The sequence below is a fragment of the Dermacentor variabilis genome, chromosome 11 (genome assembly GCF_050947875.1).
Source record: "Dermacentor variabilis isolate Ectoservices chromosome 11, ASM5094787v1, whole genome shotgun sequence".
Lineage (NCBI taxonomy): Eukaryota > Metazoa > Arthropoda > Arachnida > Ixodida > Ixodidae > Dermacentor > Dermacentor variabilis.
In genome coordinates this window covers 100,086,141-100,101,559 of record NC_134578.1, presented here as the reverse complement: position 1 = coordinate 100,101,559, position 15,419 = coordinate 100,086,141, and the positions used below count along the sequence as shown (strand labels likewise).

Sequence of the window (15,419 nt, the reverse complement as noted above, 5' to 3'; positions counted from 1 at the left end):
TATTTTGGGAACATTCTGGATAGACGGGATATGAGTAATGCTGTTTTTGCCTTCTCCACCTACAGCATGTGCCTTAAATTTAAAAGAACGAGATGATTGTGACAGAAAATCTGATAACCATCCTTTTAAAATCTCGATTTTCCGTGAATATACTGACCCTTACTACTTTTGCATTATATATAGAGGTGCACGAAATGCGCTGTAAAATAGTTGCAGTGTTTTACAGAGATTAGAACTCGTCCCTACTTCAGGCGTATTAGGCTTTTCTATCTATCTATCTATCTATCTATCTATCTATCTATCTATCTATCTATCTATCTATCTATCTATCTATCTATCTATCTATCTATCTATCTATCTATCTATCTATCTATCTATCTATCGATCCAACTATCAAGCCTTTTTGCCGACCTTGTGGCAGAAAGGCTAGATGTCCTCCATCAGCCTGGGTGACAAAGAATGTTGTTGTGGTCATTCCATTATCCTTATTCCAGCCGCGTCATATCACTCAAGTCCAGCTGTCGTCGACACACATTCTACACTAACTCAGTGGCCTAACTTGCCCAGGAGCTTTGGCCACAAGGTATCTTCTCATAGTCATGACGCTGTTTTTGCCGTTGCATCGTCGTCACTAGATGTCTGTCATTGGACTCCCGTGGTGACGCTGTTGTCGTCATTCCCCCGTCGTCGTACAGTCTTGGTGATACCGTCCTCGTCAAGCTGTCGCCTTTACACACGTGTAGTCATTCTACTGTCTTTATACTGTTGTAACGCTACCGTCCTTATACTGCAGTCATGTACTATTTATCATACCGTCATTTTGGTGCCGTCGTAGCCATACCATGTCATTTCAAATTCGTCAGCCGACTCTCGCTATACCATCGTCATCACGTTATCGTCATCACACTATTGTCCTTATCTCGTCCTCGTGATGCTGTCGTTTTGCCATCATCATCACTTCAGAAGCGGCAACTCATTGTCGCCGTCGTCATTCCGCCTTCGTCGTTCCATCAACGACTTTCCATCTACATTCTAGAGCAATCATGCTGTCATTATTCATTCGTTTTCAAACACCGTTGTCATGTTATCGCCGTCATTACGGAGCCGTCTGCCTATTGTGTTCATGCATCCGTTGTCATACCATTGTCATGCCGTCGTAGCCTGGTCATCGTCGCGATTCCAGCTCCATAATCCCATTACCGTGATACCGTAGTTATGCCACAGTCATCATACATTCGTCATTACCTCGTTGTCTTCATGCTGTCTTCCGTTATACTAATGACATCATCTCATTATCATCGCGCCCTCGTCGTCATACTGGCGCTGTCGTTTCATCGACTTCATTCAATCGTCATATTCGTCATTGCATCATCATCATGCCGACATTCCCATAGGCGATCTTGGAAAACGAGTGGCGAATAGCACAATGGGCCGCTACCGTAGACAGTGCATATCACATGTAGCCAAATTAAGGGAAGCATCAGAATGACCGCGACAGATTCGAATTAAATAGGAAGTAAGCGATACGGTGTGTCTTTACATTGGTAAAATGCTCATCGCATTACTTCAAATTATATTCTGGTGGTTTGCATACCGAAACCACGAAATTATTAAAAGGCACACTATAGTGGTGTCTCCAGATTATTTGGGCCAACTGGGGTTCTTTAGGTAGACGCACTGTCCCGTACAAGGTTGTTTTTGTTCTTCGCCATCATCGAACTTCTGCCGCCAAGGCAGGGATTTCAACCCGAAAACATCGAGCCTACTCGCATTACCGCCGACATTCACTGTGCGATGGTTTTTCTTGTAGTTCCTTTCCCGCGTTGTCAGCAAGCATGTCTAATGCGTGGGTATACATTTATCGAATTCATAAAGTAATAACATGCTTTTTTCTACAGGCTTAGCATGAATGCTAATTACTATCCAACCTCTATGACACGTCGCCGAGGTGTCAGAACTTTCACGTCTGTTGACGAGAGTAAGTAATTGTGCGCAGAGCACTTTACATGTCAATATATGACTCGTTCAGTGTATCTCGTGTGCGATGACTAGATAAGTGAGCTTTGATTTGAAGATATGAGAGCGCATAACGAAAGCTATTTTGTAAGCAAGCTAGCAGGAGCAAATGCAAATTCTAGTGCAGTTCACCAAAACAAAATTGGAGTGGGAACTCTCCGTTCGGGAATTGAAGCATACCCTTAGCATCCTTTAGAATAATTTATTAGGCTTCTACTGTGGTCCTTCACACCGAGGCTGTCGTACTGAGGGATAGCTCACTCCGAGGAACCCCTATGACGATACACCGTAAGCTGGTTTTACCACCAATCTTGTCTTTAGCAAACTAAAACGGTACGCATGGAGCATGTATAGACTGCTCATCTTATTATTTCAAATTCTAAATATTGCTCCGCAGTATTTCACATTTCTTCAGAAAGGAATTTTTGCCCAATTCCTTACATTGCCTATAGAAATTATTCTGTCGCCTTTCCTAGACCCTGACATGTGACTTCCTAGTGCGCAACATAGCCACACTTCTATCTTTTTTTTTGTTTTGCGTGCCTTGTTTATGCCTCATTTATATGCATGAAGCTATAAATATGAAGTGCACCGGACGCGCGTCCAAAACACTTGGCGTTTCCCTACCGACATAAGGTGTTTTCGCAAAGACAACTTGCGTGCGCGTATTGAAACCGTGATGGCACCTGGTGGTTTGTTTCGTAAAACGAGTCAAAGCTCCTGAAATGCATGTTGCCGGACATAGCTGGCGCCACTCGTGTCTTTTTTTTTCTTACACATGAAATTGCAGATACCTAGGCAAGAAATCTACGTGAAATCTCGCGCATTTGTCATTTGCTATCTGATTCCTAATACTGGATATAAAGCCCTTCGTCTTGCGTCGCCATTATGAACAGAAATGTGTATAGAAAGCGAAAGCCTGCAAGAAACAGAGAGCTGAAATCTGCTAACAGTATTATAAACAAAGAAGTAGCACTGCCAATTACAGCCCTAGGGCTCTAAATTATATACTGCAGGCTGGATTTACGTACTTGTACCATTGATTCTAGAGTTTTCATTCGCAGTGTTTGTTATCAAAAATAATAATTTTGTATCTATGAAAGTGGTATATTACAAATATTGACTGTGTTGAGTTTCGCATGCTTTGTCGTCGTGTCTGTTTTCTTAAAACACTACGTTAAAACATGATTGTCAAACTTCCACAACGCTTACAGTTGTATTTATTTTCAGTTTCTTATTGTTTGTTTTTATTTTAGAGCGGAGCTCTTAGGCACTCGGTTCTGCAGCAAGCGGTGGCGGCGCTGGCGCCGGTGGCGTAACCGAGCGAACGAGCACAGAGAAAGATGAAAGAGCGAACGCGGACCGTGAGATGAATGACGCGAGACGCGAATGGCGGAGACCAATGACAGCGGCGCCCTTCAGTGACGTCTGCGCGCGAAACTGGTTTCATGCGGACCTGCTCAATCGCTCGTTTTGTAGTATCGTCTGCTCGCGTCAGCTCTCTCGCTCGTGCTTCTTCGGTTTGCATCATTTGGTATCGTTCGCATTTGTTTCGATTGTCATGGCTTGGGAATGTTGTAATTTGTTGTATGCTCATTGCGAATCGTTTAGGACTTACTGTAAGCCGCAGGGGCACCAGCGATTACATTGCAACTTGGGACGAGCTTTTTTTTTAAAGCTGACCCGATTTAAGCGCAGATAAGATTTCCGACAATCGCCGGCTATGCTTGCCGCTATCATTCTGCTTGAGTGTGACTTATTTTGCGTGGAAAAAGTTCGTCTAATAGAGTGAAATTTGTAGCTCAATGTTTCGACATTAAGTCATTCTTCACTGTCGCTACCACGAGACGATATAATCATAATACGAAATAGTGTCACCCAGTTCTTCTAAAACAATGAGCGACGCAACCGGTAGGAGTGCTTCGTTTGCCGAAGCTGCTAAACGAGGTGCGCACGCTTAGGCTGAGCGCCGCCGCCAAGAGGACGCTGCCATCCAGAAACAAATTCTTTGCCAAAATATATCGTGAATTTGAAACACCTAAAAAGCTGCGCCCAAAATACGCACCAGGGAGTATCGGGATCGTCGGTGAATTTTTTCCTATTCTGCTAGAAATTTGTCACGCATACACAAAACATTGTAGGATTCTATAGCGATCGCTCCTAGTGGAGGCTTGTACGAATGGCCGACGACCATTTCACAGCGAGAACAGAAGGCCAATGACTGTAACAAAGACAAGAAAAATAAATTCACTGGAGGGCATAATCGAAAGCAGCAGAGCGCCATGCACGATACAGTGCAGTAAATACGGCATTAGTTGTTTTTCTTTCTTTGCAGCTGTGCACCAAGAGGGAAATAAATACAGCCACCACTTCCACTAACGCTGTAGGAGGCGCGCGCACTCATTAACTGATGGAGACAGAATGTTGCGGGCGAGAATAAAAATACGTACCATTGTGTGAGCAAACAAGATGAAGTCCTGGAAGAAGATATTTTAAATGCAAGGACAAGCAAAATAAAATGCATATTAGTACTTCCGCCAAAAAAAAAATAATTGTACATTTAAAGGTGAAGCGGTGAGGTTGCTTAAATATCAGATACTTAGCAGGACTGAATCCAAAATGCACCTTGATCATTTTGATTGCTGTTTTTCAATGTGGCTGCTATTTAGCATTGCTGTATTCATTAAAAATATGCGTTGGTGTGTTAGGATGTACTTCTCGTTTAAAAAGTTTTCTGGTTCATGAAGCCTTCATAAACAGAGGTGTGCGAACATTCGAAACTCTAGAATAAGCAATCGAATAGTGTTCTATTCAATGCGATTTCGGAGTTCAATAGTCACTATTGCTAAATGCAAATATCTTTCCAATACAGGAATATTTCCAAACACCAACTGTGCATAAATAAATATAAAATTTGGGAAAAGTGCGATGAATGTGATTGCGGCGGAAAAGTATGACACTAAACATAACTTCTGTAGGTTAGCAGGCTGCGTCATTTAGCAAGCCGTACTTTATAGGCTATAATGCGATCATTCGCCCTTATTCGCACTATATGAAAAGTCACGTACATTCGAAGAAGCTGCTTTTGCTCCTAGTGCTCCATTTGTGCTTTTTACAAATAACGCTTCATAGCGGCTATGTGTGGACAGAATCTTGCTCACAAGAAAATACTTGGATGTGAACATCGTTTTATAGTAACTGTGACAACGGATGTTCCTTATTCGAAAAAATATTTTGTATTTGATTCGATTCGCTTCTAATAATAGACAACTTGAATTTGTTTTGGTCTCAATAATGGCTATTCTTGTCATAGTCATAGAAGCTACAATATGCGTGCCTACCTATTGACTAAAAACATTTCGAGTCGGTCACATAGCTATTATATTATAAAAAGATACTACTCCAATATTTTTTGTTCTGACAGTTATAATCAACAAGCTATCCTTTTGTAATTCTTTCCAGTATCAAATGCTACCACTAACTACACGTTTCGTCATACAACCTTAGAATGTGCTATTGTCAAAAAAGAGAAAAAGAAGCCGAACATGGGTAAGTTCACGAAACGTCCCATTATTACAGAAATATTATTACAGTGAAGGCGTAGTTTACGTGAACTGCTGTTGTGAACATTGTGCACCGAAAAACGTCTTTCTTATATGCGCTTCAGGTAATACAAGAGCTCCGTCAGATGGCTTAATGTTTCACGAAAAGTGGCAACAAAAATAGGAGCTCGATAAAGCAATACTATAGGTTGTTGTAGAGTTTTCGCCAATATTATCGTGTGTCTGTTGGCGACGCTGTCTTGCTAGCTGCTATTCACATGTAACACACAATGTTTATATCACAGAAAACCATACCGAATGATTTCACAATTTTATGCTAGATTTTATATTAGTAAGCGCCTTTTCCTCTGCGACGCCCATTCTGCCAGTTGTCAGAGCACTTCACACGTAACTCGATAAAAAATGTGCGATTGTGCCGTGATCGTAGGCATAAGCAAAACAAAAGAGCAACTTGCGCCCTTTGCGCGGTTTTAGCATTAGGCTACGTGGATTAAATGTGCAATAAATTTACGATCTGTCTTTTATCCCTCGTAGAGATGATTTGGAAACTCCCTATGACAGACAGCGCAGCGCAACCAAAACTACACAGTTACATTATTTTTCTTAACATATAAAACTCGCATCGCGTTGGTAAAGAAATTCACACTATTCATTGAAATTGGTTCCTTTACCCTGCATACCAGTCGGTTTTTTGTGGTAAATATGTGCCCGACATCAATAACATTATACATTCGCTTTACTGCTCTAGCATTTCTAAGAGCCTTCAAGGGGCATTGCTGCAAGAACTAGCACAAAAGGCTCACGTAGCTCGTTTCGTACATGAACAACGCTAGTGGCTAGTTGTAAGAGGCGGTTGAAAGATGAGCTTACTTGGAACACTGAGGCCGTTTTATTCGCTATGGCAACATATTGTCTAGAATAGCAATATAACAGCTAATTGAAAATGGTTGCCATTCATTGACTTCCTAAATTAATAAAGAGAAATTGATGTTGTCCATTGACGTGGGTGAAAGAATAGTATTGGCAGCGTTTGACTGCGGTTGTCTAAGAGGAGCACAAAGCTGCAGTAAAATTAATGTAAGCTAAATCGACGTTAAGCGGTAAACCGAATAAACAATGAATGTTTCATAACTGCTTACTAATTTCCCTCGGAAAAATCAGAGATGTAGCATTAACAAGATGCAAAGGCTAGAGCCGAGGCAAATAATGTTTAAAGGGATAAATGTGTCTACACAAGCACACTTCACAAGGCTCATGGGCAAATTATTATGGGTATTAGAATGTGTAGAAACGGCTCAGTCACATACTCTCTCTGACACACACGTCAACCTCATTATTTATAAGAATGTAGATATACTCGCACACAAAACATGAATATAATTTTTACTGATGTGCATAAGAATGCAAGGAAACTCCATTCAGCTCGTTGTTCCTCCGGAATGGATAGGCTAAGATGTGAGTCCATGCAAAGCTTTGTGCGTTCGTGCATGTGCATAATGTTTGTAGCAAATTTGCCGGCCTGATGCCAGTGCAGTGTTCACAACCCCCTGAGTCACAACCGTAATGAGATGAGTTAGAAACCCACTGAAATACCTGTGGAAGAAAGGGGAGGGAATACTGTGTACGAGGCGGCCTAGTGGACTCTCCGTTCAGGCTGCTGCTGGCTGACTGGAACTGTACCAGCAAGAGGGAGGCTGGGGACCTCTGTATACCTTTTACTGGTACAGCTCCAGCCAATGAGTGGAAGCCAAAATGGACGACATATAAATGTCCATTTGCGCTGACTCTTATGGACCCTTATAAAGGCTCACTGTTATCGATGCGCCTCCCCCCGCCCCATCGAGGTTACTTTTCCTCTTGAGCGCTATTTAGTGCTACCACATTGAAAATTGACTGGCCAGCCCTAGGAGTGTTTTAAGTGAAGATGGTCTTTGTATTCTTTTTAAAGGCTCGTGTGATTGGTAGAATGCTTCTAGCAAGCTGCAGAATTGTGCTAGATGAACTTAACGAGCCGAAAAAAAATTCCGGAGAAACTCCTCTGTAAGTTGTCTAAATGTGAGTTATAATTGTGCCGCTTGTACATTTCTACGCTGCCTGGTATCGTTATCAATGTAATGATCTTGATCCCACCAGTATAAAACTTTATCAACCCTTATTGGTCGTTACGAACTTTATCGGACCAGGTACGACACTTATCAACCCTTAGCGGCTGTTATCAAGCCTATCGGACTTGACCTCAGCCTTATAAACCCTCATCGGTCTGTATCAACCTTATCGCAATCGACCCGTATCTTATGAACCCTTATCAGTTCTTATAAGTCTTATGAACTCTTATTGGTGCATACTAACCTGATCACAATTGCTGCGACCAATATAAGCCCTTGGCGCCCTTTAATACCTTAACCATCCGCGTCGAGCCATTATCAACCATGATGAAACCTATATCCTTATCACTCATTGACTGCTTATTTCTCTGTGTTGCGCAATGTGAAAGGAACAGATCCGTGGTATTTTGCTCCGTGCAGGAAGGTCCCAACAGAACATGTATCCCGCGACAACCGAAATGCATCGGCAATTTTATTTCATTTCATTTTATTTTTTTTCTTTAAGGACACCCGAGTGGGTATTACATAAGGGGTGTTTCTTTTACACAGAATATTGTTGACAGCAATCAGTGCGATGTTATATTTGATATGCTATGCATGAATCTTGATGGCCAGGTGATAGTGGCGACGGTGCGAGAAAGGCCATTGAAGTCTTTTGATGCTCTGGGAAAACAAATGAAGCAGAACATGTCTTAGTGCGGACACGTGAGCAAGAAACTTGTAACGCATGACCAGTGCGATGAGATATGTGAGCTGCCGCGATAATGTAAGGATCGCGATTAAGTGGCAAGTGAAAGAACTTGTGAAGTAGAGAGATGGTTGCAATGCATCGGCGACAAGACAAATGTGATAAGTTACACTAGGCTAGGCTTTCAGAGATGAAGCACTGATTTCATATGAATACGAAACCTGAATGCATCTAGCAGCACAATTTTCAACGGATTGTAGGGTATTAGTGAGGCGTGTTTGGCATTTATTTTCGCAAAATCGGAATTTTCCTAATGTCTACCATGTTCAAAGATGGCTCTAGGTGTGGTCCGAGAGATGACTCTTATTGCACCATCAACACATTTGTCAACAAAGCCTTCAAGGAAATCCTTCTCCCTTGGCATGTCTTCTGTACCGCAGGTACAACAAATTCACATAGATCAGATATATTCGCTCTCTGCAAACCCTCAAGTCTAGCGCAGAAGGTCAGGCACTCGGTTTTTTAAGCGTGGTGTAGTAGGTTTGAAAGTAATCACCGCCAACGTTATTTCTTTCGAATTTATTTTCCTTTATTGGGTATTTTCTATATAGTGATTCATCTTACGTGACTGACGGACAGATCTCATCGTTGGGTAGGCATGGGAATGCTTATGTATTTAAAATTCTTGCAGCAACGTATGAACAAAATTGTGGCAGCCGTTGTGAACAGCTGCAAACAGGTGCAAGGAATCTTAGCAGCCAGGGGCCGTATAACGTAAAGCTATTCCAATATGTTTTTGTTCCGATCTCCTGACATCAAATTTGCGCAACCGTCTATGCAAGCATCGGGCTGTCACCCCCAGGGTTGTCTGAACAGACAAATTAAACACTCTCCTCGTTCATAGGAGATCACTTTTGTTTGCTCGAAAAACAAGCAACATTGCCCAGACTGAGTGAATCGTCATATCTTATTGGCTCAGATAAGGCGAAGAGCATGCTCAAGTGGAGAGGGATTCTATAGGGCCGAGACAGTGCAGTCAACGTCGATAATCGGATCAAGAGGTTGGTGCCGGCGTCGGTGATTGGTCCGCTTTCCCTTACTTAGCTTGTGGTGGCCGGTCGAAAATCGAGGCGGCATGCAACGGAAGGTTAACCATGCCACTAAAACAGATCCTCAGCAAAAAAGAGTTGGCAGAGAGAGGTCCTAGACGTGCCAAAAGCTCTTGAAAAGGTTACATGGCCACGCAACAACATTGTACGAAGATAAACCCATGCTCTCCGGCAGGTGCAAGTAGGCAGTACCTGAGCGATCGGTGACACCCATCTTTTACTCCTTTCGGAACAGGGCAGCCTGCTGCTATTCAGAAGAAAATTCAAATTTGTTCGGCATAATAATGCTTCTTTAACGCGTACACGTCACTTTGATGCGGTGAGCTTTTGCTGTTTTATGACATCGCGTGACAGGTAGGTGAAGTGGGTGTGGGCCGAAAACTTTTTACCAATAGCCGAGGGCTGATGGCGTAAAGGCGTCGAATCAGAAATAACTATTTTTTCAAGTCAAATCATGAACATCATCAGTGTGTACACGTCATATTAGATGGGGAGCTATCGCGGTTTTCGTGACGCCGCGTGATAGACAGGTGAAGTGGGGGTGGTCCAAAAATGTTTTTGACCAATCGCGGAGGGCCGATTGCAGAAATGGAATAGAAAAGTTTGGAATTGTTTTATGTTACAGCGCCACAGACTTCCCAACTCTCAACCCTTTCAGGGTCGCTTGATTTTTTCAGAATTGATGGACACCATGCGTAGTGTGTGTTGCTCAAATAAGTTAAAATGAACCACAACGGTTTATATTTTTGGTTATGCGGGAGTGAAAAAAAAATAACACGGATAATGGCATTTGCTTAGTTGGTGTGGTCCTCACTTTCTTATCTCACCAAAAGAATGTCAGAAATGCTTGTACTTCAGAATGCTTGTACTTCTGTCACGCTGAAAGAACGAAAAAGGATAATTCAGAGTGAAACATAATCTTTATCTTCTTGTTGTAATTTGTATTACCGGTGAAATTGGTGAAATAGCCACTAAAGAAGCTGTGCGTGGTACTACGGGTATCTTTGTGGGCGAAAGCACAATGGTGGGAGAAGAATTAAAGTCGCACACAATTATAACCCAGCAAAGGATATCGTAAATGTTTAATAAGTCCTAAGAACGTTTTTGAGAAAAGACTGAAACACGACGATAAGGGCCTGCTGCTCTCAATATCTCACGTATTTTTTATTTAACATTTCGCGTGGCCCCATAGGGCACAAGTTATTTTTGCTGGCTTGCGAATTTTAATTCATGCTTGTTCTTTACGTGCGTGGCTAAGTTCTGCTGTGCCAGCTGTTAAGAGTTCGTCGACGCTAGTTCACGTTCTTCGCTCTATACGACTCGTCTAGTCTACGGGTGGATAACTTTCAAGAATCTACGCAGGCAACCGAGGAAACGTCTTCGTATACTCAGGAAAAAGAAAGCCCGGGGCCATTTTCAGTTTATATTTACACAGCATACCTTGAGCAGAGCAAGAAGTCCAACAATCGCCTGAATTCTTCATTGTCCTCTCTAGATCTAAATGTGCCTGCTCTCGCCTACAACTCCCGTAGCACAACTTCGGCGCCCAAGGCCTAGTCGCGATGGCAATAAAGGCACACATCTAAAATTCAATGACTCTACTTCACAGATGTGGCCGGCATCGCTGAAAGGCAATAATGGTAACGTCCAGATACGAACTGGTGCTATCGTGTACCTTAATTTATTCACCTGACGCAACACAAAGGGCCGCTGTAACGGGAGGGGAGCTTCTCGGAGTGCGTTGGCAAATAAACAGAAAGCAGCTGACAAAAAGTTAGGTTCGCTGTGTCGACAGTTCTACGTACCATTCTGGCTGGCTTGAAAACCAGAGACATGAGTGCAGGCAATCTGCAGGCGATGGCGTCACGCGTATACTCGCTACCCGCCGACGCAGCAAGGGGAACGAAATTTTCATGTGGTAGCGTGGGCAGTTGGCCAAATAATGAATGCAACGAAGAATACCCAGCAACGCCGTGCTTAGAGGAGCTATAGGCAAACTTGTATCAGGTAAGCCAAGGTCGTAGCCGCGATGTTAAGCAGAGACGTACATGGCGAGCATTCTGGTGAGTGTACGATCTAGCCTCTCGGTCAAACGCTTTGTCTTTGGATGGTAGGGTGTGATCAGATTGTGCTGGGTAAACCGTCATTGGATGATCTGATCGGAAAGTTGGTGCGAGATGGCACGGCCGCTACCTGTCAGTAATTGACGTGGTACGCCATGTGGACAATAACGGTTTTGAGACCATAATCAGCGCTAACCAACATGCAGCTGGTAAGGAACACTCGGATGGCGGCATACCTGGGGGCAAAATCCGCGTCTATTGCGACCCGTTTGTTCCCTAGGGTGGATGTAGGGAAAACAACGGGAAGTCATGAGCAGCGTTATAAAAACCTCAGCCGGCGGAGATCGAGATGGACGACGTCATTGAAGTAATGGAAACCGAGCTTCGTGGAGGAATCACCTTCAGCTTTCCGGCATGAGATGGTCGAAGTACACCGTGTAGTACTGAAGAGCACGTGGACATGTAGAGCTGCCCATGCGCGAGATGTGCGAAAATATTTCGGTGTGCCGAAATATTTTCCGCACACCGAAATGACCAATGCATCTACAGTCGGTGAAATGACCAATGCATCTACAGTCGAAACATTGTGGTCGGTTGTTCGGAGTTATCCCACAGAAGCTTTACGAGAACAGGGCATAACGTACGGAACACAAGGAACACAGAGTTTGGTTTCGCCTATCTTTGGTAGGTGCCACAGAAAATACAACTGGAAGGCCAACGCTTGCCCAGGGGAGTTACTCGTCTTCCCGAACGAAAGCATAAATTTGTGAAATCGGTGGCAAATATATTCAGAAAATCTGCAGAGAGAACGGCGTTAGCATATAGCGATATTTGCCCTCCAGCTCCCGACAAATAATGCATTTGACAATGTCACAGCGGGACATTGGCACCGGAACGTCAAGTTGACATGGGGGCGGTGTTAGGAGGTCATATAGACTCACGCGTGACTGCACTTTTCTGTTGTGGCATCCCCCCCCTGTCGATATTTACCCACTATAACTTCAATTAGAAACACGTTGCCGTAGACCAGGAAGATAAATGCGTCGTCAGTGATGCCCTACCACACATTGTTCGTTTCGTCGGACTCTGTAACTTTATCGACGACTTTATTACATGGAGCTGAAGACCTGTGGACGTTGCTCACCTATAGTCCTGTCAAAGTTCAGCGCCGGTGGCAATAACCTTTTTACGTGCAAGATGACGATTGAAGAGGCTGTCAAGCAAGTCACAAAGCTTGTCATTGAAAATATTCGAACTGATTGGGTCTGCTTCTTGGTTTTTATACCACACTCGCAGAATAAAGCAACAATGAAAGATGGCGAGCCACTGAATTAGGTCCCACCAGTTAGAACTCACAAGTTTATATATGGTAGACAAGTTGTCGATGTAAATACCATCCAGTTCATAGAATACACCAGGTTCACTGAGACAGCACATGGTCACATAGGTAGTAGCCATGGGAGGGGAGGTGCGACCTTCACCTGTATCCATGGTACAAAGAAGTCCGGATAGACGGCTGCGAAGGTCCGTCGTTTAGCGATTATATTGGTCACCGTCGTATGATTCGCTATGCTGAAAGGAGTTTGCAACTCCGTCGTAGGAATGCGAAATTTGAAGGCTAAAATTAGAGTTTGCGTAAATAACGGCCACATCATTAAGGGGAGCAATAATTTTCAAGGTATATTGAAGCAAGTTGAAAGTAAGTGATCTGTATACTTGTTTCTATCACTGTCCTTGCTAGCAGCAATCAGATACGCTTCAATTATGAATGATAGTACGAACCTCCAAGGTATACTTAAATGCTCGTGACAAGCTGGGTGTAAGACGTGTTTAGGTGAAAGATTTTAGGCGAATGTTTAGGCGAAAACGCGACGTTTTTACATATGCTTCACGCAATGACGAAGCAATACTTCATAAAATTTCAATACGAGAGCCCGCAAAAAATATTCATGTGGTTTGAACCTTCTTAGACAAACAGTCAGCACGGCTGCCGGCGTAGAAAATTTCAAGTTGATGAGGGTTATGCCCATGAACTTCCAGGGACTTGGGTGATGACTGAAGGCTCCAAAATGAACTCAACATTGCAAATCAAGAAAATTATTCCGTCATTATTTTGCTTTCATGTAGCCTCGTTTTTATACCAGAAGACGGTTGCGTAGACACGCAAAATTGTTATTACACCTTACCATGCACCTACAAGACCCTCCGTGGTGGCTCTGATTATTGCGTCGTTCAGTTCAGCACCTACTCGTGGGTTACTTGCCCGTCTGTGACGGCGGCATTTCGATCAGTTTGAAATAAACAAGTGCTCGTTTAGTTGTAATAAAGTGCGCAATAATGAATGCCTATTGGTGAACATATTTCGGAGGACCGAACTACGAGCTAGGGTTTTAGATAGCCCTATAGCCAATTTGAACCCTCAAACCCCGTGCATAAATAACTAGATTATTTACAAAAAAATTTTCCAGCACCGTTCTACGTCAATGCATTTGTTTAGGTTACATAGTTGTAAAACAACAGTAAGTAGGTTTGCATGCAGGGCACACATTTTTGCGGAAGTCGCAGTTTATTGCTTCAGCAGCGCTGCGGGTATAGTTGTTAAAAGTATATGAATTTTTTGCAGGCATAGAAACAAGCCTCGAACTGTGGGTGAATGAGAAGTTCAAAACCAACACAACATTCTGTGCAAGTCAATTCAAGAAATTATGCCCGAACCCAACCACATTCGATATGAATGATTGTATCGAACCTAATGTTAAAGCGCAATGCTAATATTTGATTTAAGGGTACGGTCGATCACTATGTGTATTTATGTACAATGTGACGAAACGCAAGCTCAGAAATAAAATTCGTTGTTTTCTTGTTGAACCGGTCGTCAAAAGTCGAAACCTTATAACAAAGTAGACATCAAACGTCGATAAGAACTTAGGTCAAATTTCTATCTCACGCATAACGTCATTGAATGAAGTAGTGTGGAATATTTCATTATTTCGAGCAAAAAAAAAATGGCTTTGCTTACGTGCGTATTCTTAGAATACATATACAGGGTGACCCAACTAAATATAGCCAGAGATTAAAAATTTACACTCTATGGCGACGCGACCAAATGCATGTTTCTGAGTGTTGTATGGAGCAAATCGCACTATTTCTTTTTTCTGCTTATATTAATATTAGTCCAAGTTGATTAACCAGCTTCTGAAGCAACGAAGTTAGGCAAAAATGTCAATTAGAAAGTTGTAGAGAGCTTTGCAAAAAGTGCGATTAAACAGTTTCTAATTTTCTATCTATTAGGTATTGGTGTTTTGCTGCTTACGGCGTGTGTCCGCGAAATACAAAAATGCTACGTGACAGGGCCGCTTGCGCGTCATGACTGCAGCGTTCCCAGATATTTCTCTAACAAACGAACATCGCATCTAGCAGGGTGTGCTGCCGCTTAAAAGGCGACAGGACAGGGACGCACGCATTGGCTGTGCGATTTACGACACCTATTCGCTTTCCTCGCGGGGGTTCATGATAGCGATAAGCTGGCGTACCTGGCTAAATGCCATGTTCGTTTGTGCGCGGAGCGTTTGGGAGCACTGAAATCAAGGCGCGCTGCGGACATGTCATGTGGTGTTTTTTTTTGTATTTCGCGGGCATCTTCATTAAGCGGAAAAACTCCAATGCCTAATAGCTGGAAAGATAGAAACTATCTATTCGAACGTTTTGCAAAGCGCCCCGCAACTTTTTGATTAGAATTTTTTGCTTAATTCGTTGCTTCCGAAGTTGGTCAGCTAATCCTGATTCATTATTCAGTTAGGCAGAATACAAAAAAATAGTGTGTCTTACTCCATATAATAGTCAGCAACATGTATTTAGACACTTTCTCTCAGAGT

The 15,419-nt window shown here is 42.9% G+C and overlaps 1 protein-coding gene across 3 annotated transcripts in view; it reads left to right on the top strand.

Annotated features, from left to right (window-relative positions):
- Window positions 1-15,419, top strand: part of LOC142564898 (uncharacterized) — a 65,906-nt gene that overhangs the window by 37,635 nt on the left and 12,852 nt on the right. For 2 of the 3 annotated variants that reach the window (XM_075676098.1, XM_075676099.1), the window contains 3 exons: window positions 1,899-1,978; window positions 5,479-5,565; window positions 14,168-14,412. In XM_075676098.1, the coding sequence (XP_075532213.1) occupies window positions 1,899-1,978; window positions 5,479-5,565; window positions 14,168-14,316 (316 nt within the window). In that variant the 3' untranslated portion in view covers window positions 14,317-14,412. Of the gene's footprint in view, window positions 1-1,898; window positions 1,979-5,478; window positions 5,566-14,167; window positions 14,413-15,419 lie in introns of those variants that run through there. The other variant, XM_075676100.1, reaches the window with a different exon arrangement.